Here is a 22,475-nt window from a genome sequence, read left to right as displayed (position 1 = left end):
CATACGCCCTGATTGTTTTAAACCATATAATGATCTCTGTAATCTGATTGAATACATTTCCCGAGACTTTAAACCAAATGCTTCAGGCATTTTATATTTCATATAAATTTCATCAAGTACGCCACATAGGCCGTGACAGCATACATCAGTATAAATAATGTGACATCTTCTGTTGTTTGGACTGCTGGCCCAATAAACATTACGTTTACCAAGATGGATCATTTTACTTGGTAATTATTCTACGTCAACATGCTTTAAGAGACGTAGAAATCAAATCCTCACAACCTTATACAATATTGCGCGCTATATTGTATATTGTCGACAAGATATCATGTTGTATCGGTTCGCAATTCGACATAACTTACTGAGATCTCATCACTTCATTATTTTCAGGTACCTGAACCTCCTATAAGGTTTATGAAGTGTTATGTCGTAGCTCTTCAAGAGCACATTGTCTCCTTATTATGATCATTTGCTCCTCCCCTTTTCAAGGATTATTATATTTGGAACCGATTGGTCTACCATGCTCCATGCACGCTGTAGACTTTGTCCTTCAGGGACATTAAGAGCATTTTGCAGATAAAATATGAAATAGTTGGGTCAGCAAATGCTTCCAGCATTTGACTTGAATTATCTGAGGATCATACTGATGATAATTCACAACATATTTCTTAGCTGCTTATTCTCTCCCCCTTATTTTAGTGACATATGTCCCCATTTTCTTTGGAAAAATTCATCTGTGTGCATCATGGTATATCCATTAATCATGTACCGCACATCAAATGCTAAAAGATGGAAATATCTAGTTCCTGACCCTGAACCAAATATGAGGGGAGAATTTATCAAAATTTATTGATCTGAAGCATACAAGTGCTGTTGTATGCAATATATCATATCTCAGACCAACATCTGAAACTCTGTTCTCATAAGCAATGGTTTAGCTGTATTATGGAGGCATCCAATGCCAAACCAACTTAGATATAAATCAGCATTATCAAGATGATTGTCTTGATTACATATTCTGAAAATTGTGCTTCCAACTCAATTATTTTGAGCAAGCAACTTTATAAATGTCAAACTGCCAGTTGACAATAAACATACATGTGACTGTCTTAAATAGATGCATCTATTTAAGACATCACATTGCAGGTGAAGGGGCCCACATTCACCTTTTATATTTTTCAGAATTTTGGGGATTCAGTCCCAACATTAGCTGGTGTAATCAACTTATCATGAGAACAAGCAACACAAACAAATTCTTGAAGAATCTTCTAGTTCTTCAATATGTTTTTTTAATACTCAATTAACACATCAGATTTAAATCAGGACGATCAAAATGGTCTTGTCAACTGATAAAATTATCTGTACCCGTAAACTTCAAGTTTACTATGACGAGTGCTATTTCCTTTAATAAACTTCTGGTTTACTATTGCATGAAATTTTATGTCAAAACTTCTGGTTTATTGTGACATGCGATCTCATCATGCTCGGGTAACGCTTTACACACGTGACCCTACCCGTAATAAGTTGGAGATATTCAATCTTCCAATCATCTGTAATCTCAATATGATGACCATTTTTCTCGCTAGTAAACTTCAGGTTTACTATAATTTATTTTCCGATCGAAATAATTATGATCTGAGATGAATGGTACTATCATATATAAGCTCTTCGAGAGACATCAATTTGTTCACCATAATCATATATTATTTGGACACTGCTAGTGTCATGATACTTGTAAATAAATAATTAGCTCTTCTGGAGCCTTTGATCATTAATTTCTATTACCAAATATTTCTTAAATACTTCTGGTACCATTAAAGCAAATTTCGACACTACTGGTGCCACGAAATAAACATTGAATTCTAAACTTCAATATTTCAAACATCTCCTTCAGGGAGATTCATCATTAACTGAGTATTTTGTATCTAAGCTCAAACACATAATAATCAAATCCTTCATAAAGAAATACATTAATTGTTATTTCCTTCAAGGAAATCAATAACAACTAACCATAATGTATTAATTTGGTTATAGGAGAAAACATTCTACTCTGCTTCTTTTTGTCTTAAAATGATACTTTAATATGTTTCGACGTACAACAGGTACGTGTAGTAATGTCTGAATTTCATACCACAAAAATATTACATCTACATTCCTTGTATATTATCCCTCCAGGAGATAACTTGTGGTATTTGTTCATTCACTTCGGGGAATGAAATCTGATTATTTAAATGTGTTTGAAATACGACGCTCATCAATAACTCATTATTTTGCTCAAACACAAGAAGACATTGCTTCAGAGTATTTCTCAGATATTTTGGTAATTCTTTCTGCTTCAGGAGTAAAGTTTCAGAGTTTTACTGCTTCGGGAGTAAAGTTTCAAGTTTTACCACTTCAGGAGTAAAGTTTAAAGGTTGACTAATTCAGGAGTAAATTTCTGAATTCTACTAATTCGGGAGTAGATTTCAGAGTTGTACTATTTCAGGAGTAGAATTAAAAGCCTTACTACTTCAGGAGTAAAATTCACAGTCTTACTACTTCTGGAGTAGAATTCAGAGTCTTACTATTTTGTGAGTAGAGCTCAAAGTTCTACTACTTCGAGAGTAGAGTTCAAAGTTTGCTACTCCAGGAGCAAATTTATGAGTTTAGTACTTCAGGAGTAAAGCATATAATATTAAGAATATTTCTTCTCAATTATTCTATCTCTTCTGGAGATGAATCATGATATTTTCACAATCAAATGCACGTTTATATTTATAGGCTTTACTACATATTATCACATTCACTTCAGAGAATGGATCTGTATTTGCAACATTTATCAAAAGTTTTCATTCTTCAGGAATAAAACATAATTATCTGAACGTGCCTTAAGCATATCAAATCGTGATAGCTTATAGCCTCTTTTAAGATATTGCTACTTCAGGAGCAAATCGAGGCATACATATAATGTGGAGATTTTTTTTTTCTAACACATCTTCAATCATAAGCACAATAAGCTCGTAAAAATATTACCACTTCTGGTGTTCACGGATATAACTCATTTAATCAATTCATATTTGCGAACTAACCTTCCAGTAGAATATTGGCATAAGGCCTTCAACAACTTTGGTTTCAAGATATTTTGGCAAAAAGAGGCCGAAGTGCTATATTCCATAGTAATATTTAAAAAAAAAAAAAGGCCATGTTTCTTACTACGTTGATGGTGAGCTTCTCCCAAAAATCAATTTAAAATTTTCATAGTTGTTAAAGTCAACAACAATCAACCATCAAAACAAAGATAGAAAAATACTTGGAACATGTTACCTGAACTGTTTAGACTAAATAAGTACTGCAAGTCCTTTACTTTATCTCCAGGAGGCAACGACTTGTACTCAGTGTAATTCCAAGAATTGCACCTTCGAGGCTTTCAAAGTATTTGCTCAAAATGGCTGAGGCTCGTGCTGATAACGTGTTATAAAATAAAACTATGAAGTAAATACACAGAAGAAATATGTAGAGAGAATATGTAGAGAGATATCAAATTATATTACTTCTTTTCTTTCAATATTGCATCTGTGCATCCTATTTATAGGAGCAACATACAAAGGAGATATTTTGGGATATTTCCAAATTAATGGATATCCACTAGTTGAATATTTATAACAAGGATTGAATTGAAGGATAAAAGTCAATCAATTTTTTATGAGCATTTTAGTGTTTTAACTTTTAACTTTGTTGCTTTCCACTTTTAGTATTATATGATTTACCTTTCATTTCCATACATATTTGTCTATCGCATAACAATGGTGCTACGTAGCACCTTTCAATTTGAACTACCCGATTTTGAATTCTATTAATAACAATTTTCAGGTATTATTACATTATTTGACATAACGAGCCAAACAAAATATCGTGTGATAAAATTTTCAGTTTATACTATAAACCAATTTTCTGTAAGAAAAAGGAAAAGAATCGTATAATATCACTACTTAATAATAAATACAAAAAATGACTAAGATGTGTTTAGAAACTGTCTACCAGAACCTAACACTATATTTACAATCTTTAGAAACTATCTTAGATTTTGCTGTTAAAGCATTCACCATTATGTCACACTTAACCTTAACAGTAATTTCCCATGACTTAACAGCTCCAACCTTAACCTTAACAGGTACTCTAATATTCACCTTAAACGGCACTTTCCCTTTCATTTGTTCATTCCTTAACTCCGTCTTCACAGCATTTCCAAGCATAACATTTGATCCTTTTAACGCTGTCTTAAAAACAGTTACATTATTCGTTGGCTGATAGAATGCGGGTAATTCACCGTTACATAAGCTAACCTCGGAGTAGACAACGGTCATTGAGCTTCCTTTCAAGTAGTAAATTCGGATTTTATTGTTAGGATTTTCAGCTCGGACAGTGACGTTGAATTGTGGCGAAACGGGTGATGATGATGATGATGATGTTAGGTTGAAGTTCTTAATGGTGAAGTCGGAGATAGTATACTTGGGTGATTCAGGGCGGAAGATGAGGTAGAGAACACCAGCAGTGATACCTGAAGAACACAAAAATAAAGGTTTAACAATATGAACAAACGAACGAACAAACACAAAATTAAAGACTTGAAAAACGTGTGAAACGCTTTTCTTAAAATGATATTTGCTCTCTCCTCTGCAAGATTGCTATGGGATTGTACGCAAATAATTTGACAAGCCCTATGAATATTTATACTGAACAAATAGTGAAGAAATTCTATTGAAAAGCAATAATTATGAAACTTGATCTTTGAAATTGAAAAAGGAAAGTTACTTAAAAAAAGCAACTTGAATTACCCTCCTCATTTCAAAATAAATGAATTTTTGAGATTTTTTTATTCTTCAAAATAAGTGAATTGCTCAAAGTCCAAAAAGTTATTAATTAAAAAAATTCAAAATTACCCTTCTTTTTAATTGGTTTTTTAAAAATCCCAACACTCACTTTTTTATCATTTAAGAAAAGAATGGGGAAAGACATAAGGTAGTTTAGTCAAATGACCCTGTCATTAATTAGAATTTTTAATAGTTGTATGACTTGTATCACACTACATAAATTCATTTATTCTTAATAGGTGTGTCACATTTTGAAATGAAGGGAGTAAATTTACATACAAAACATTTAATAACCAAAACATCCTTTTATTTAAAAAAATTTGGTACGCTTTTCGCTTTTTGAGAGTCAAACGAGTTATTCTTTGACATTAATTTTTTCATATGTCTTTTAAATATTTTAAATTCTTAATTATGGTGACTTATACTACTTTTTACATAATTTTCATATATGTTCAAACACATGATCAAAATTAATGAGTTACGACTTTTGAAAAAATGAAAATTGGGACAGAGGGAGTATTAAAATTCCAACATACCTAGAGCGATAATGAGGATGAGAAGAAGAGAGAAAGTGTAGCAAAGGCACCGGCAACAGCAACTCCGGTGAGGCTTCCGTTTTGTAAGAGATTCGTAACGGCGGGAATTCCCTGGTGGAGGATACCGGTATATTTGATCCTTTGGTACTTGAACTACATACGTTCCTGGGGATGGCACAGGCTTTGTTTCGCCGGAGTTATTTGATGATGGCGGTGAATCTTGAGGATGTACACGATCAGCCATAGTGTAATTATATAAAGGATTGAATCTCAGTGGATTTACTGCCACCTGCTTGTACAAATCTATAGATAGATACACAGAAGAATGTGTAAGTACTTGTGTATGGAGTGATGGAGGTGAAATGAATGAGGGTATTGTGCGATGGGTTGTATTTATATTTATTATTATAGTAGTGAGTGTGTGCGTGTTTTAATGAAAGAAAGAAAAACCGCGTGAACATGTTACGCGTAAGAGAGGTGGATTTATTAGTTTTGTTTTTGGAATTTATGTGGTACAAATGAACTGTTTGAAGGATACAGTTGTAAAGCACAAAAATTAACATGTACAATTAGAAATTAAGGGATTGCATCACTTAATTAAGTTATCTATGTGCAATTTATAGATTATGTGTTTGAAATTAGGAAGGCAACCGCTTATATCACACTTTCTTACACCAGATATTTTTTAAATCCCATGAAATCAGATGCTTCATGTACCGAACTATTATTTTTTATCCATAACAGAAAAAACTTCACTAAAATAATAGGCGAAGCTAATTCACCTATCCATTCATAAATTACTCGTTGGCTGATTTGCACTGCGCCTCCTATCAGATTCATAACTTGTCTTAGTTATTGGATTCACAATTAAGTATTTATATATTTTTAATAATATTTTGATACAAATATAAAATTTAAGCAAAAGCTACTAAATTTGTTTGGACTCGTAAATAATACTCTACCTCCGCCCCTACGTCCTAGGAGACATTAGAATCGACAAAATAAAAATTCGCATTTCACTTATGGACCTACAAGGAGCAATTGTAGGATTAATGCAATTGCTTAATATGTGAGATTGTGAGCAACTGATTAAAGTTTATAGGTTGATCCAAAGTTTGAAGTTTATGTGTGTTTATAGTGATCTTGAGGTAATATAGGAATATATAATAATTATGAGTTTATAATCAAATATTTATTACAACTGATTAAAGTTTATAGGTTGATCCAAAGTTTGAAGTTTATGTGTGTTTATAGTGATCTTGAGGTAATATAGGAATATATAATAATTATGAGTTTATAATCAAATATCTATTAATATTTAATAAATTTCTTAATACATATGTTAAGTTTAAAAGATATTGGGTCTACATAAATCCATAAGTTACATTATAGATCCACCTCGGGTACCACCTTTGTGAAACATAAATTAAATGGCATTATCACTAGCTCTGTCAATGGAAATTTTCTATTTAGTTATCTTATCTCACACTGAAGATGTTTTCCATATTCAATGAAATAATTAAATTTTAATCTCATTTTAAGAATCCCATTTATTTTTCTTGTGACATCATTTCACTAAGTCAATTTTCCAATATACATAAAGTGGACTATTTCTCACTTTATGTGTGGAATTTATTCCTCCATTGTTGTGCGGCGGTGAACAAACGAAGGTTTGGTGAAAGGGAAATAAGTTGAAACAGTAAAAGCTCATATAAATTGAGAGGCAAATATGAATTATTCAAACAAGAAACACATGAGATAATAAATTGAAGAAAAAGAAACAAGTTAGAGAGAGAAAATAATATGAGGCAGTAAGTATCTCTCCATCTTTAATTAGAAATTTCAGGTTCGAGCTGTAAAAATGAAATTATAATAAAAAAACATTTTACCCCTAAAGTAAACTTTTCTATAAGAACCCAAATTAATTAAGCTTCAAAACGGATCCATACTATTAGAGCCTGTTTGGATGGACTTAAAAAAAACAGCTTATAAGTTGGAAACAGCTTATAAGCTGCTTTAAATAAGCTAAGCCAAACGGGGCCAATTATTTTTTTAGCTTATTTTAAGCACAAAATGACTTTAAGCTGGTCAGTCAAACACTCAAAAAAGCTGAAAACAGCTTATAAGTTACTTATAAGCCAATCACGGGCTCTTAAATGAAAAAACTAAAAAAGAAAAAGAATTAGGGAGGAAAAGGATAAGGAGAAAAGTTCAAACAGTAGACTCTTTTAAATATCAGCTACTAAGTTTTAATAAAAGATTGGCACCTAGTAAGACTTTTTTAAATATTGACAGCTAATAAGTTTTAATAAAAGATTGTCTCCTAGTATTAGGTAGCAAACAAAAGACGAATCTACTTAGAAGCAAAATGAGCTAGGACTCCATCAGAGCAATTTTAGCCTCTGAAAATATAATCATACCAATTAAAGTAGGCATTGGACATGAACCTGTTGATATTTAAATATATTGAAAGTTAAGTTAAAAAAATGGTATTTTATCATGAAGTTTTGTAAGTGAAAACTTAAACTTGAACAATTATTAAAAAACTGATTTCAAACTTCATATTATTGTACTTATTTCAAGTTTGAAGTTGAACTAATAGAATAACTCGATTAAAAAATGTCTGTTTATTAAATTGATCATTATTTCAACTTCAAACTTGAAATATAGAATTTGAAGTTTATAAAATATAATTTAGGATCTTTTAAGCTATTTCAAATACCTCTTTTAACTTAACGTTACTTTTTTTTTTTTTTTTTTTTTTTTTTTTGCAATTACTCCTATCAATTAATCCATGTCCTAACACTTATTGAATGTTTTCTTCTTTAATATGCTTTATGCGGTGATTTTTCATTTGCCAGTAAATTTAATTCATCCCGATTCAGTCAATAATGAAATACTTTATAGCTAGAGAAAGGTTTTGTTACATGGATGTCAAGCCCAACTTGGCGGACTGATTGGTACACCTAACAAATGATCAAATTTTATACTATTATTTTGATCGAATTTCATTCTGTTTTACTATGCAAAATAGTGAAACTTTAGATCAAATCCTTTTCGCTCCACACAAGGAAAGCACTTGCCATAGGTTATTAGCGGCATCCTAAAAACGTTTGGGTGAAAATATAACTTTCAAATTAAGTTCTCAATTAGTGGATGTTGCCGAGCGGAGTGGCGATGCCATATGCAGAAGACTTATAGAATGGCAGTAGCAAATAGAGCTTTTGCACATTTTCGTTAATCCATGAACATTATTCATACATCTCGATCGGAAAAGAATCAAGAGAAAAAAAAATCGAAATTGATCGATAAATTTATTGAAACAAACGAAAAGGAAACGAAAAGATGAAATATAAATCACGGATCAACTAAGTTTTCAATTTGAATTCGAACTAGTCGAGATCCCGAATCTGGTAGAACCGTGTAGTTAACCGCATTAAGCTAGCTGTTACTGTCACTGTCAAGCCTCATGGGCGCCCACTTTCTCTCTCCCTTTTTGTTTTTTTGTTTGAAGTAACATGGACCCTCTACACCTATTTTGAACTCTTCTTCTTGTCCTCAATTCCATTTGGTCCTTTTTTTTGGGGGGTTAAAATTCAAATCAGATCAAGCATAATATAAATTTATCATTTATTCCGTCTTGTTTTATATAGCTATTTTTACAACTTGAGTAAATTTGACTAATATTTGACGCTCTATTGGATTAAATTAATTTCATCTCTATAACAACATTTTGCTAAAGCAACCAAAACAATCTGGACACACAACGCATTACAGAGATGTTTGACTGTATAAGAGGTGACTGTATAAGAGGTAATTCTTTCTTATGTCAATATGATGAACATACATATTTTAAGATGTTTGTCAAAGTTCACACGGTGAATATGAAGAAGGGAAAAGTATTACATAAATTGTCACATAAGAAGTATAAGAGATAAGTTTGAAGTCAAGTTTGTTTCTTTCTTCTTTTTTTCCGCGGTAAAAGATCAAATATACCCTGAACTATAGTGATATTCATAAATGTAGGCCCGTTTGGTAACGGTGAGATAGTTCTGACCCAACTTCTAACAGAGGGCAAAAATAAACAATTTCGCATAGCTCTGGGGTAAAATTGAACTTTTATCATTCCTACTTAGTGAGTTGTGATTGGACAATTTTGGCTTATATGAGATACAAACACAGCCTAAATTAAGAACTATTCAAATGTTCAGGAACAAAAAAGAAGTTGACATACAAATGAACAAAAACTAATGCAGCTTTGGTAACAAAATCCTCTTATCAACAGAAGATGCATGTGATTCTTGCTTCCACTAAGTTACAAGAGGTTCATAAGAATGACATACAAGCAACTTTTATTTCTTGTAAAAATGTGGAGAATACAAAAACTACATTCATCACTTCAATGTGCTAATTCACAAATGAATTTTGGTCTAAACAATTAAAATGGAACATGAATGAAACTATCTACTTCTTTAAGATACAAATCTACAACTACATTACCTCTCCAACTTGTGTTATTGCGCTATCGAGCAAAGTTGCTCGAAAACCATCTTCATATCAGGCCTTTCATCAGCTGGCAAAATACACCTTAATGCAACTTGAAGCATGCTATCGAGAATCGTATGTACGCCTTCGTTGCTTTGTTTTCCCAATAAAAACGGATCGAAGCACTCGACTGAACGGTCTTGGATGGCCAACAATCTTGCCCATTCGGTTAAATCCAGCACTTCTGAATTCCCAGGTACAATTTCTGCAGAACTTCTTCCGGTCAAAAGTTCCAATAAGATAACACCGAAAGCATAGACATCGCTTTTCAATGATGGGCAAGGTTTACTTGTACTTGCAAATTCAGGAGGCCGATAACCGAGTGCACCGGCATTTAGTACCTGTTGTGCTGTTCCAGCTGATGTCATTAACCGATGAAGGCTATAGTCAGTAAGGAGGGCATTCACGTTAGACGTTTCTATTAGTACATTTGTAGATTTCAAGTTGCCATGAGGTATGGCACTTTCATGGTGAAGGTAGTTTAGACAATGAGCAATGTCTACAGAAATCTTGAGTCGCTCATCGAGAAACAAAGGATGTAGCTTACAGGGTTCTGCATCTGCATACATAAAAGAATGAAACTGAGATCCATATCGCAATCAAAACTAGAAAGCAAAGTATAGTGATGCAATAAGCGGAATACAAAGTAGCAGATCTCTAATTAGTTCTTGTCCTGTGATTTAATTGCATGCATCTTTGGTTCAACCAGTTTCATGACTTGTTTAGATGCTAGAATTCAATACAACAAAGTTCCAAGGTTAATGGAACTCGAAAAATGAAGTTTTAAGATGATTTGCATTGACATCAGAATGACATCAATTGAGCCCAACCGAATTAGTCCATACTAAAATATCACCATCAAGGCGCAGTTAGCGAAGGCAAATACCGGCCGGAATCTTCTCTGTTATATGTATATTCTAACATTGCTAATGAGATGTAAATTACAAAGTTCAGACTTTGGAAGATAGCTTCATTTATAAATTTCATGAAAGCAAACTAAGTAAAATGTGCATTAATAGTCTCAGAAACATATTCAACCAGCAAGTTAGCAAAAAAATTTGAATGAAAAATACATTTTATCCATTTTCAATGCCAAAGCACAGCTTCCCATCTGTCCTAGCCTTGGTGTGCAAAGTTACCTGGTACCTGTTGCTAGTGGGAGGTGGCAGGTATCCCGTGGAATTAGTCGAAGCGCACGCAAGCTGGCCCCGACCACCATGATTATCAAAAAAAAAAATGCCAAGGCACAAAGGCTGAAGGCACCGAAATTGAAATCAAGTGGCAAGGATAGTGATAAACTTCAGCATATCAGGTATGGGCATTCTTGACGACTACAATAACAACATACGCATTCAGGGTTGGGCATTCCTGGTCGATTATGTTTGATTTCATAGAAAGAGTACGATAAAACAGATGCCTCTAACGTCTTTGGTAAAACTGGATTGCGATTTTAGCGTCATATAAAAATCAGAAAAGCTACATAAATAGATGCAGGTGATATACTCTATAGAGAGAAAAGGGGAAACCGACCTTTATGAAGAAGATAAAGACCTAAACATGGTGCATCAGTGTAATTCGATAAGAGAAGCCTCTCATGGTCCTTGGGACCCCAGTAGTAACCCTGAAGAGAAACTAAGTTTGGATGCCTAATACTCCCTAATTTCTTAGCTTCTCTGGCAAATTCCTTCTTGCCTTTCACTATCCCTTCCTTAAGCCATTTGACAGCAAGTACTTGGCCTGAACCGAGCATAGCTTTATACAACGTTCCGTGGAAACTTCTGCCCACAGCTTCTGCGGGAGCGCACGATAATTCTTCAGCAGTGAACTTCAAGGAGTTATCTAATAGATGCAAATCTCCAGCCAGTTTATCAGGAGAAGAAACCTTGAGAGAGCTTGGGCTTTTGGATTGATCTTGAACCTTAGAAGGTGATAGATTGGCAGATGACATGACAGATATAGGAGAAGATAACGGCTCATTTTGAACGGTTGATGCTGGCATGCCGGGATCTCTAGTGTCGTTTCCACATTCTATATCAGATAAAGACAAACCTGTGGAAATGAAAAGGCATTAGTATCAGTTGATTTGATCAAATACCTGTCTTATTAGAGGAAGAAGATGGTGGATAATTACATTTTTGGACCGCTCAAAATGATAATAGCCAGCAAATGTATAGGTTTTGTATATTAAGTATATATTGTATACACAAACTATACATACAATATACGTAAATATACATATTCAGTGTATATTTTGGCTACCGGCGGAAATTAATTTCGGCCGACGGGCCAAAAATGAAAATCCCAAGAATAGTTCCATACCTTCCTTTTCCTTGGTTCCTTTCATATCGTCCTTCTCAAGGTCTCGTTGATGGGCCTTGCGGTAGATTATTAACGTCAACAAAGCTATAACAGATACACTACACACCAGACCAGCAATAAGGGCCGCCCTAATGGTAGATTTCATGCGAAAGCCATGACTTTTCAAGTTTGAAGTTGAATCTCCCTCTGATGGAGCTTCAACGTGCTTTGGCAGTACAAGCAAGGGATTCCCCGGATGGAACGAGGACTCAGGAAACTTCCATAAACTTTTTGGAACAAGTCCAGAAAGATTGTTATTAGACACATCGAAAATTTCCAATTTGTCTGAGAGATCGTTAGGAAGGCCACCTTCAAATTCATTATCAGAGAGATCCAGATTTACCAAGTCCGGGAACTTGTCCAGCCCCGGAGGCAAAACACCAGATAATGTATTATGTGAAACATCTAGAGAAATCAAGCTTGGATTCTCTGAGTTGGACGCCATAATAGGTATACTACCAGTAAATTTGTTGAAAGAAACGTTAATATCAGTCAATTTGGTAGAGTTGAAAAGGGTGGGAAGGAGAGTACCACTAAGTTGGTTAATGCTAAGATCAATCGTTTTAAGTTCGAGGTATGTACCTAAAATATTTGGTAACACACCTTCAAGTGAGTTGTTTGAAATCTTTAACGAAGTAAGCCTCAAGAACTGGGAAGTTTGGTTGGGAAAGGTTCCTGTCAATGCATTTGAGCTTAACACAACAACTTCAACATAATTTCCCCAACTTTGGATTCGGGACACATTTCCAGTTAGCCGATTGTTGCTCAGGTCTATGATGGCACAATGCCCGACCTTGACAGGCAAGGGACCTGACAGCTGGTTGTAGGATAGATTTAGAAGCTTGAGATTCCCAACGCTTATACTTGCTATGGGACCTGTCAAAATAGCAAATACAGTCAGACCTCTCTATAACGACCATCCTCTTAACAACATTTTACTGTAACGGCCAAGTTTTCTTTGGAACCGATTTTTCATATTATGTCATTATATTCAGTGTTTTAAAAGGCGTTTTCGGGGCGAGCCCTGGGGCGGGGCGTACCAAAAATGCCCCGGGGCAATGGGTCGGGGCGAAAGTCTCTAAAGGCGTACGCACAGCAATTCAGGGCGTACGCCCGGGCATTTGGGGCGAGTTTTTTTTGTTGGGGCGTGTTGGGGCGTAAGCCCAGAAAACTTCTTCAAACTAAAACGAAATTTATTAAATAAGTCCTTAATATAATGCCCAAATTCTCAAAAGTCAACATGTAATTACTCAAATGTTTTAAAAAGGAACTGAAACATTAAATTTAAAAGTCAAGACCTTTTTTATTGCTAGAATGCCTAATATATATTCTTTTCCAATTATTTATCTTGTCTTCTACTATCTCAAAAACTTAACGAGCAGTCACTTGAACTTGTAAGTAGCGTATAATAGATTGTTTTAATTAGTTTTTTTGTGGGGGTGGAGCATATATATATCACTTATTTATAGTGTTCTTCAATTTTTTACGCTATTTCACCTATTTAAAAATATTTATTATAATTATATCATTTTATAAAATACTAAAAATTAAAACCCCATGGGGCTTACGCCCCGTGCCTCGGGGCTTACGCCTCACTGAGGCAGACATAAAACGCCCCGCCTTACGCCCTCGCCTTTTAAAACACTGATATATTCTCTATAACAGAATTTTGGTATAACAGCCAAAAAATATCCAGACAAACGATGCCGCTATAGAGAGGTTTGACTGTAGTTTCATGAAATAGCTTGGAAAAGGAAGTAGCTTTTGTTTAGGCCTGAGGTACAAACAACTTGAGATAAAAATTAAAAAAGAGACTAAAAATACACCCGAACCCCATCTTTTAAAGAAAATTATCAATGGTTTTATGATGGTAATTTTGCCTTGCAGAAAAGAATAAGAAGAATATCTTCATCAGCAAACATTTTTCAAAAAGAAGCTGGAATATACCACTAATCAAAATGCAAGTTTACAGTAATAGTTTCCCTTAGACTTTGAGTATAAGAATTATCTCTAAACCAGGGAAGGATTGGGAACAATGTGTATGATAATTATAAGCAATAAAGCAAGAGAAAATCGTAGAGCATTCCTCTATAACACAATTCCTTAGTGCTCAGAAATTGTGGTTCGATACATTACATTTTCTTGCAAGCAAAACAAGATAGGTTTCCAGGTATAGCAATCTAAAAAATATTTCATTTGTCATCAAACTGACAACAACTTCAGATGATAGCACAGTCGAAAAATAGATCACATGAAGTACGCTTGAGTCGTAGTAGTAGTAATTAACCATAGATTACTTAGATTGACTTCAACCAAGCAAATTAACTAAGAAGAAAGGCTCAACAAACCTGCAAGCTTATTCTGGCTTAGGTCCAATTCCGATAAAATCATTGAGCTTCCCTCTAGAAGAGCTTCGGGTAGTGATCCAGACAACTGATTGTTCCCGAGCCTAAGAATTCGAAGGGAGACTACAAAATTGAAGGACGGAATAGTACCAGTAAGTTGATTGTTGCTTGCATCAAACACCTCTAAGCTATCAAAATACGGCATTCCATCGTGAGGAAACAGCTCTCCAGCAAGAATATTATGACTAATATTCAAATACTGAATCGACGAGACAAACATCGAATTTCCTACTTGCAGGTCAAGTGATCCAACAAACTTGTTGCTACTAAGATCAACATACTCTACATCGCCTAATGAGGCCAACAGAAGCATAATATCACTTGAGAAAGCATTAGAATGCAAATCCAGATACTTCAATTTCTCAAGACTAGCAAAACCAGTAATTTTCCCACTTAACCGGTTATTTGCAACCGATAAATTCTGCAGCATTTTTAGGTCACTAATAGCTGCAAAATCCAAACTTCCAACTAAACCTACATCGTTTAGCTCGATTGAAGTTACATGGCCATCAATGCAACCGATACCGTACCAGTTTTCGGGGCAGCCATTTGGTCCTAATGACTTAGAATCCCATGAAGAAAGGACTTTCCCAGAAGGGTCTTTCAAAACTCCTTTCTTAAGCTCCAAAAGAGCATCCAAATCTAAGCTTCCTTTAACTAACTCAACTAAAAAAAGCAGCACCAAACAAATGGCAGATTGCATTTCCTCCTCTTATTTTCCTCCCAATGAAAAACCAGTGTGAGAGTATTAGACAGTTGCATATAATGCCGAACTAAAACAGATAAAAATAGAATTGTGACAAGCTAAGAAGTCAGAATGAGCCAAGAAAGTACACAAACCCCACCAAGTAGAAAGACTTAGACAGGAGGTGAGAAAGCTGAGATACTATGATTGTATAATCATTTCAAGAATTCCACAAAATCAATTAGCAAATCCTTAACACTACTGCAACTATCACTACACATTATGTAAGTGAAATAAGAGAGTATACACTTAGATAAAAAGAACAAGCTGCAAGACCAACCACTAGAATCATTGAAGTACAAAAGCTACACCAATAATGTCCAAAGTGCAAATTGCCCCCATTAAATTCACTCACCAAGAACCAAAAAATGCAACCCTACATTTCCCTATGACAGAAGCAAGTCAAAAGGGGTTTTATTTAGCCAAATGAAAAGACCCCATACACACAATTTGCTCATACTAATGGAGCACACAAAAAAACTCCCATTTTAAACACAATTTTGACTAACCACTTTCAAGAATGATACTATAGAATGGCACTGTAATGGAATGTCATGTAAACAAAAAGATGAAAAGGACACAACTTTAAAGGTAAAAAAAAAAAAAAAAAAAAACCCAAACTTTAATGTAGCAAAAGCTAAGTTCTTAAAGAGCAAAAAAATAGATCAGAGTAAAAGGGATTAGGTAAGTGAAAAAGACACTACTATAAGTATATAGTATTAAAGGTACCATTTTTTTCTTTCTCTTTTTCTCATCTTCATTCATTATTTGTTTAGGGAAAAGAGTGAAGTTTAGGGAAATGTAACAGTGCCAATAAAGGTGAGCTGGTGAAGTTTTTGACTTCATTCTCTTTTACAATATCAAGACAAGAAGAAAGTGGCTTCTTTATGGAAAAAAATAAAGTCTTTATCAATTTAAAAAGTATACTAGTATAAAATTGTGGTCCCAAAGCAAGAAATAGTACAGAATGGAGGGTGATGGGGTCACTAGTCAGTTACTGCAGAAGTTGTAAAAAAGTCCATTTATCTATTCTGGAACATGACCGAGAGTGACAGCTCTTGTTTGTGAGTAATCCGCGTGAATATAAATTGGAGTTGTTTTTAAATTTTCTGAGTTATTTGAAGTGAAAAAAGTAAAAATAACTTTTTGATATTTTTTAAATCAGGAAAATTTTAGAATTAACTTCAAGTTGAATTTTGAATTTTATAGCCATACTTGATTTCAGAAATTAAACTTTGGATTAAATGTAAAAGATATATATGGTCACTTAATGACCTTGAAAATGGAATATACCACATCGGTGACAGACGAAAACCTTGGGCTCTTTGTAAGGCTTGACAATCCTCCTCTCTTTCAGCTAATTTTTAGGGTGTGAATTAGGCCAATGCCTAATTTTTATATGATATCAGAGCCACGCCCAGGTCCGATCCCCTAAAAAAAAAGGGGTAGAATGCCCCAAACTAATTAACCGATATAAGACTTGAACAATACTCCTCCCTTTGAGCTAGCTTTTGAGGCGTGAGTGAGTCCAATGCCTAATTTGACACTTTCTTAAACTTTTAACTCCTTACTCGCTCTGCGGACAAATATTCAAGCTCAAAAGTTCAAACAAAAACTATCCAAACCTTGTTAAACTTATAATTTACCCAAGCTCGGTAAAAATTATATGACCACCACCTTCAAAGCAAGAAACGGTGCAGAGCCATAGAGGGTGGATGGGGTCAGTGATCAGTTACTGCAAAAGTTGTACAAAAAAGTCCATTTATTTATTGTGGAAGATGACAGATTTTGATGTAATGTGGTTATTTCCTGTTGATTCCTAAGAATGGCAATTTTTTTCCTTATTTGTTTCACTGTCATGGTCCCTGCACTTGGTCGGATATTAGGGATGGAACAAGGGTCCACAGGTTTTATGACTATGTTGAATTTTAAAAAGGTCAGTGGAAGAGGTTTTACTGATGGAGATTTAGACAATGATAAAACTAGTCTCTTATGTTTAAGGATGGATTTAAAATAATTCTTCAAATATATTTAAATAATTTTGAATGGTTAAGGCCCCGTTTGTCCATAGATATAAAATAAAAATCACTTTTTTTTTTAAATTTTGGAGTTGGAGTTGGAGTTGTGTTTGGTCATAGTTTTTGAAATTGTAGTTTTTGGTGAAATGTAGTTGTAAAAAAGTGAAAAAAATGATTTTTTTTAAAAAAAATAAGTTTTTTGAGTTTTTGGTATTCCCGAAGTTGTATTCGCAATTTTCATGGCCAAATGCTGATTCCGGAAAAAGTGAAAAAAATCCAGAAAAAAGTGAATAATTTTTATGACCAAACGACACCTAACTTTATCAAAGATAGAATGTCTCGGAATTTTCACAATAATAAGAAGTAATTCCACAAGTAAGGTTTGAAAAAGACAAAGACGTACGACTTACCCCATACCTACTCTTACCCTATAACCTACCTTTATGGGATAAAGAAGTTATTTCCGTTTAGACTCTCGGATCGTAAGATTGAAATTCTCTAAATTTGATAGATTTTATTCAATATTACACTTGAACTATTTTTTTTTATCTTGATTACCTCTTTGAACTTGGCAGTTTATAGCCTTGACCCCGTAGATGCTATCGGAGTGTGAACTTACTTTTAGGCGCATTGACATTAAGGGCCCGTTTGGTCATAAATACCAAAGACTTTTCACTTTTTTTGAAATTTTTGAAGTTGGAGTTGGAGTTGGAGTTTTGTTTGGCCATAGTTTTTGGTGAAATGTAGCGTAAAGAGGTGAAAAACGTTGAAAAATTTTGAAAAACAAGTTTTTCTTGTTTTCAGTACTCCGGAAAAAAGTGAATAATTTTTATGGCCAAACGCTAAAAGTAAAAAAAGTGAAAAAAAATTCCAAAAAAAAAGTGAATAATTTTTATGGCTAAACGCCCGCTAAAAAGGTTGACATATTAGCTTTCGGGTAGTTTTTCTACGGTTAATTGTCGTAGTAATGTACCATTTATGTTTCAAGGGAAAAAGACTCAAATATGTATTCGAACTATCAGAAATGACTTATTCATGCGACTCGTTAATAGTTGAGCTCATTTGTGCCATCGCCATTACACATTTGGCGCATTCATGCCATTAACCTCTAACAGCCCACACATCTTGTTTTTAAATATTAGATTTGCCACGTATCGTTCAATTAAACCATCCACGTCATTTAACCCATTTCCTTTATTTTTAGAGATAATTACACCCTATGACAGTTTCAACACCCAAAATCTGAATTTTTTAGTCTACTTGACTTCAAACAAGAAAGTTTCTTGTAAGTTGAGTTCTCGTGATTTGTCAGATTAAGTTTAAAAAAAAAAAGCGAAAAAAAAATTACATATTAATTAGGGTAACAATGCTACCAAAATTTACTCACATTTTTAAATCTTACAAAAATGACTCAAACTTTTTCTCCAACTCGTTGAGCGTCGTACCCTCCCTGCTGCGCTTCCCAACCTCTGCCACCGTCTTCCCCTGTCGCTGGCGAGTCAACTTCTTCCCCCACCGATCGCCTGAGCACTGTACCCTTCCCTGCTACGCTTCCTAACCTTCGCCACCGTCTTCCCCCGTCGCCGTGCGGGTACATCGAGTCAACTTCTTTCACCACCGACCGCCTGAGCTAGATCTGCCGGAGCGTAGGTGACGGAGATGAAATTACTGGCGGTGGGGTCGCTAGAGGTGGTTGAGACCGGCGATGGAGAAACTGGTAGGTGCAGGGTAGTGGGTGTATAATAGTATATAATATTTTATAATAGTGATTAGTCTGATAGTGTATAGGTTATACATTTTTATACACCTATATACATAATGTATCTGTCTTGTATACTTATGTATATAGGTGTATAAATATGTAAAAGTCTTATTCAAAACCCGTCTAGACTTATGTTTATATCCATTTATACAATATTGTATAATTGTGTATAAATATGTATAAGTGTATATTTTCTTGTATAATACTGTACAATTAAATTTTTTATTGTATATACCTACACATTATACACATTCAAACACCTATATACATAATGTGCTTGTCTTTTGTAAGTGTATAACATTGTATAAAAGTGTTTTTAGGCCAAAGCTTTACAATGTAAATTTTGAGCTATTTTTTTATAATGTAAGTGAACAACTTGTATATTTTTTAAATTTTCCCTTAATTTTACACGATCCACATTATAACCCGGCCCAAATCTCATTTTAACCCAACCCTTAATAATCTTTTCCTTTCTGTCTCTCTCTTCCCTGTTTTTTTTTTCATTTCCCAATTTCAGATACTCAAACTTGCAGGTGCGGAAAAAACTGTTTCACGAAATTCAGCCGCACAATTTAAGATTTAAAATGAGACCCAGCTACCATTGAATCTGAAGTAATAAACAATTCATTAATTATCATAAGAATGACTACCCCAAATTGAGTAAAACAAAGATTCAGACCACTTTATAGATATAAAAGGGTTGAATACAAGTAACTTTATAATATGTACAAACCCTCAATACAAGAAGGAAAATGGGGGATTGGGAAATGGACAAAAAAAAAAGGGGGGAGGGGGAAGAGAGAAATGAAGGGAAGAAGATCATTAGGGGTTGGGCGAAGATGGAATTTGGATCGGGTTAAAAATAAAGGAAATGAGTTAAATGACTTGGATGGTTTAATTGAATGACACGTGGCAAATCTGGTATTTAAAAATCAGATGTATGGGTTGTTAGAGGTTAATGTCACGAATTAGCTAAATGTGTAACGGCAATGGCATAAATAAGCCCACGCTATTTGTGATAGTTCGATGGCATATTTGAACATTTTCCCTTATTTCAATTTTGTATCTGCTTCTGCTTAACATACAATGTATAATTTATTCCAACTTTGTATTTCTTATTATTTCTTCTATATATCTCAATGGTTATTTGTTTCAAGTCAAGTCCATCTAAAAGTTGAGGTGATTTAGACTAAATATGTAATCCAAATTGATATGTAAGAGGGCTTGTTATAATTTTTTTTTTATTGTAGTTACTGATTCCTTTAAACATACTGCTTTGTTATGCTTTCTTTTATATTTTGCGATGACTTCTTTAAAATTCTTGTCTGACTTTATTTGAAATGTCTTTTCTTGAGCCAAGGATCTATCGGAAACAATCTCTCTATCTCTCAAGGTAGAGGTAAGGTCTGTGTACACTCTACTCTCCCGAGACCCACTTGTGAAAATATACTGGGTATGTTGTTGTTGTAGTAAAAGTCATAACAAAGAAATACATTTTTTTCATTAGTTCTATTTGGTAATTAACGAATTATAAGAAAACAAGTAAAGAAAGTGAAATTTGATTAGAGTTGAGTGAATTAGATTATGAATAATGTTTTTAACTCATCTTGACGACTTACCTCAAATAACTTTTAAGTGGATTAATCCACTCATCTATTAATTCAGATTACTTTGACCCATTTAGATTCAACACAACATACCATTTAATTAATACCTCTACTACTAACCCGTTTAACTGCTTTCTCCTTGTCTTCTTCACCCAAAAGAATATTCAGAAGAAAAAGAAAAGAAAGATTATTACACCCATGTTCTACTAAATAAAGTACGAAGAGAAAGGGACAAAATAGGTTCATTATATTTACGAATAAGTTTAAAATAACCTCTTAAATATATCAATAAGTAATTTTGATATATTTAATTAAGATTTTATGAAAATAAAAAGATTTAACAGAAAACTCACACATAAACGTCCATTTTTTCCCTATAATTTATGCTATCTTTTTTACGTGCTATAATTTTTTGAGGTGCATTTTTACATTTTATGCTATATTAGTATTTATTAGTACTCTATCTCCCAAGGTAATAAGTAATTTTGAAATATTTAATTAAGATTTATGAAAATAAAATAGATTTAACAGAAAACTCACACATAAAAGTCCATTTTTTCCCTATAATTTATGCTATCTTTTTTACGTGCTACAATTTTTTGAGGTGCATTTTTACATTTTATGTTATAGTAGTATTTATTACTATACCTCCCAAAGTAGAGGTAAGGTCTGCGTACACTCTACTCTCCCAAATCCACTTGTGGGATTACACTGGATATGTCGTTGTTGCTATATTTTAGTATTTATTTTTAGTGTGTGGAGCAATTTTGGTGTTGTAATTTTTTGAATTTGACTGATTGTTGATGTTTACAGCAACAGTAACAACAACACACTCAGTGGAATCTCATAAAGACGAGTATGAGGTAGGTGTAAGATCTAGTACATTCTACCCTCTCCAAATCACATTTTGTAGGATTTCACTGGGTATGTTGTTGTTGTATACTCTGTGAAATCCCATAAAGTGTAGTCCGAGGAGGGTAGAAGGTACACAGACCTTACCCCTACCTTGAGAGGTAAATAGGTTGTTTCCGGTAGACCCTTGGTACAAGGACAGATAATTCAAAGCCTTAAGGAAAAAGAAATAACGAGTCGTAAGACAAATTTATGCTAAACTATAATGAGGGGTATATTTGGACCAAAAGTATGACAAATGGGTGAACTGATAACCCTCTACAAAAAATACTGTGTAACAGATCACCTATTGTTATGTCAGAATCGCCTGTATATACAGAGGGTCATATGCCTCTATTCATTTTTGTAAAGATCCCTTTAACTAATTTTTTTCCAAACACAGTATGACGGGAAGGGTATATTTGGACAGAAAGTCTAACGATGGCATATTTAAATTAGAGAAAAGGGTCAAAAATACCCCTCTAGTTTAGAAAAGGGGGCTAAAAATATCCTCTTGGGTCAAAAATATCCCGCCCGTCATTAGAATTTTCAAATATAGCTCTGTCTTGACGGAAATACCCGATCCCTTAAATAACCCAATTTTATTTTTTAAACCCACTTTATCATTTAAACCCGATCCAACTAAATACAATTATTTCCCCCAATTGCCCATATTCGACCATATCAATTGGAATGACTTGATCAATCTGCCGAGTCAAATGGATAAATTGGATCCATTTTTGTGTTTCTTCTGT

At 34.0% G+C, this 22,475-nt stretch overlaps 2 protein-coding genes across 2 annotated transcripts; both read right to left on the bottom strand.

Annotated features, from left to right (window-relative positions):
• Positions 1-3,895: 3,895 nt before the first annotated feature.
• LOC132600713 (NDR1/HIN1-like protein 13) lies at positions 3,896-5,822 on the bottom strand. Its single transcript, XM_060314045.1, has 2 exons — positions 5,390-5,822; positions 3,896-4,540 (listed from the first exon to the last, which is right to left on the bottom strand). The coding sequence occupies exons 1-2, from the start codon at positions 5,631-5,633 to the stop codon at positions 4,017-4,019; spliced, it is 768 nt and encodes a 255-aa protein (XP_060170028.1). The 5' UTR covers positions 5,634-5,822; the 3' UTR covers positions 3,896-4,016.
• A 3,842-nt stretch (positions 5,823-9,664) lies between these two features.
• On the bottom strand, positions 9,665-16,239 carry LOC132600709 (LRR receptor-like serine/threonine-protein kinase GHR1). The gene is made up of 4 exons (XM_060314039.1): positions 14,641-16,239; positions 12,254-13,168; positions 11,465-11,983; positions 9,665-10,493 (listed from the first exon to the last, which is right to left on the bottom strand). Exons 1-4 carry the CDS (start codon positions 15,398-15,400, stop codon positions 9,904-9,906), a joined length of 2,784 nt encoding a protein of 927 aa, XP_060170022.1. The 5' UTR covers positions 15,401-16,239; the 3' UTR covers positions 9,665-9,903.
• Between the last annotated feature and the right edge of the window lie 6,236 nt (positions 16,240-22,475).

Source organism: Lycium barbarum, chromosome 6, assembly GCF_019175385.1.
Source record: "Lycium barbarum isolate Lr01 chromosome 6, ASM1917538v2, whole genome shotgun sequence".
NCBI lineage: Eukaryota > Viridiplantae > Streptophyta > Magnoliopsida > Solanales > Solanaceae > Lycium > Lycium barbarum.
This window is presented reverse-complemented; position numbering and strand designations above follow the sequence as displayed.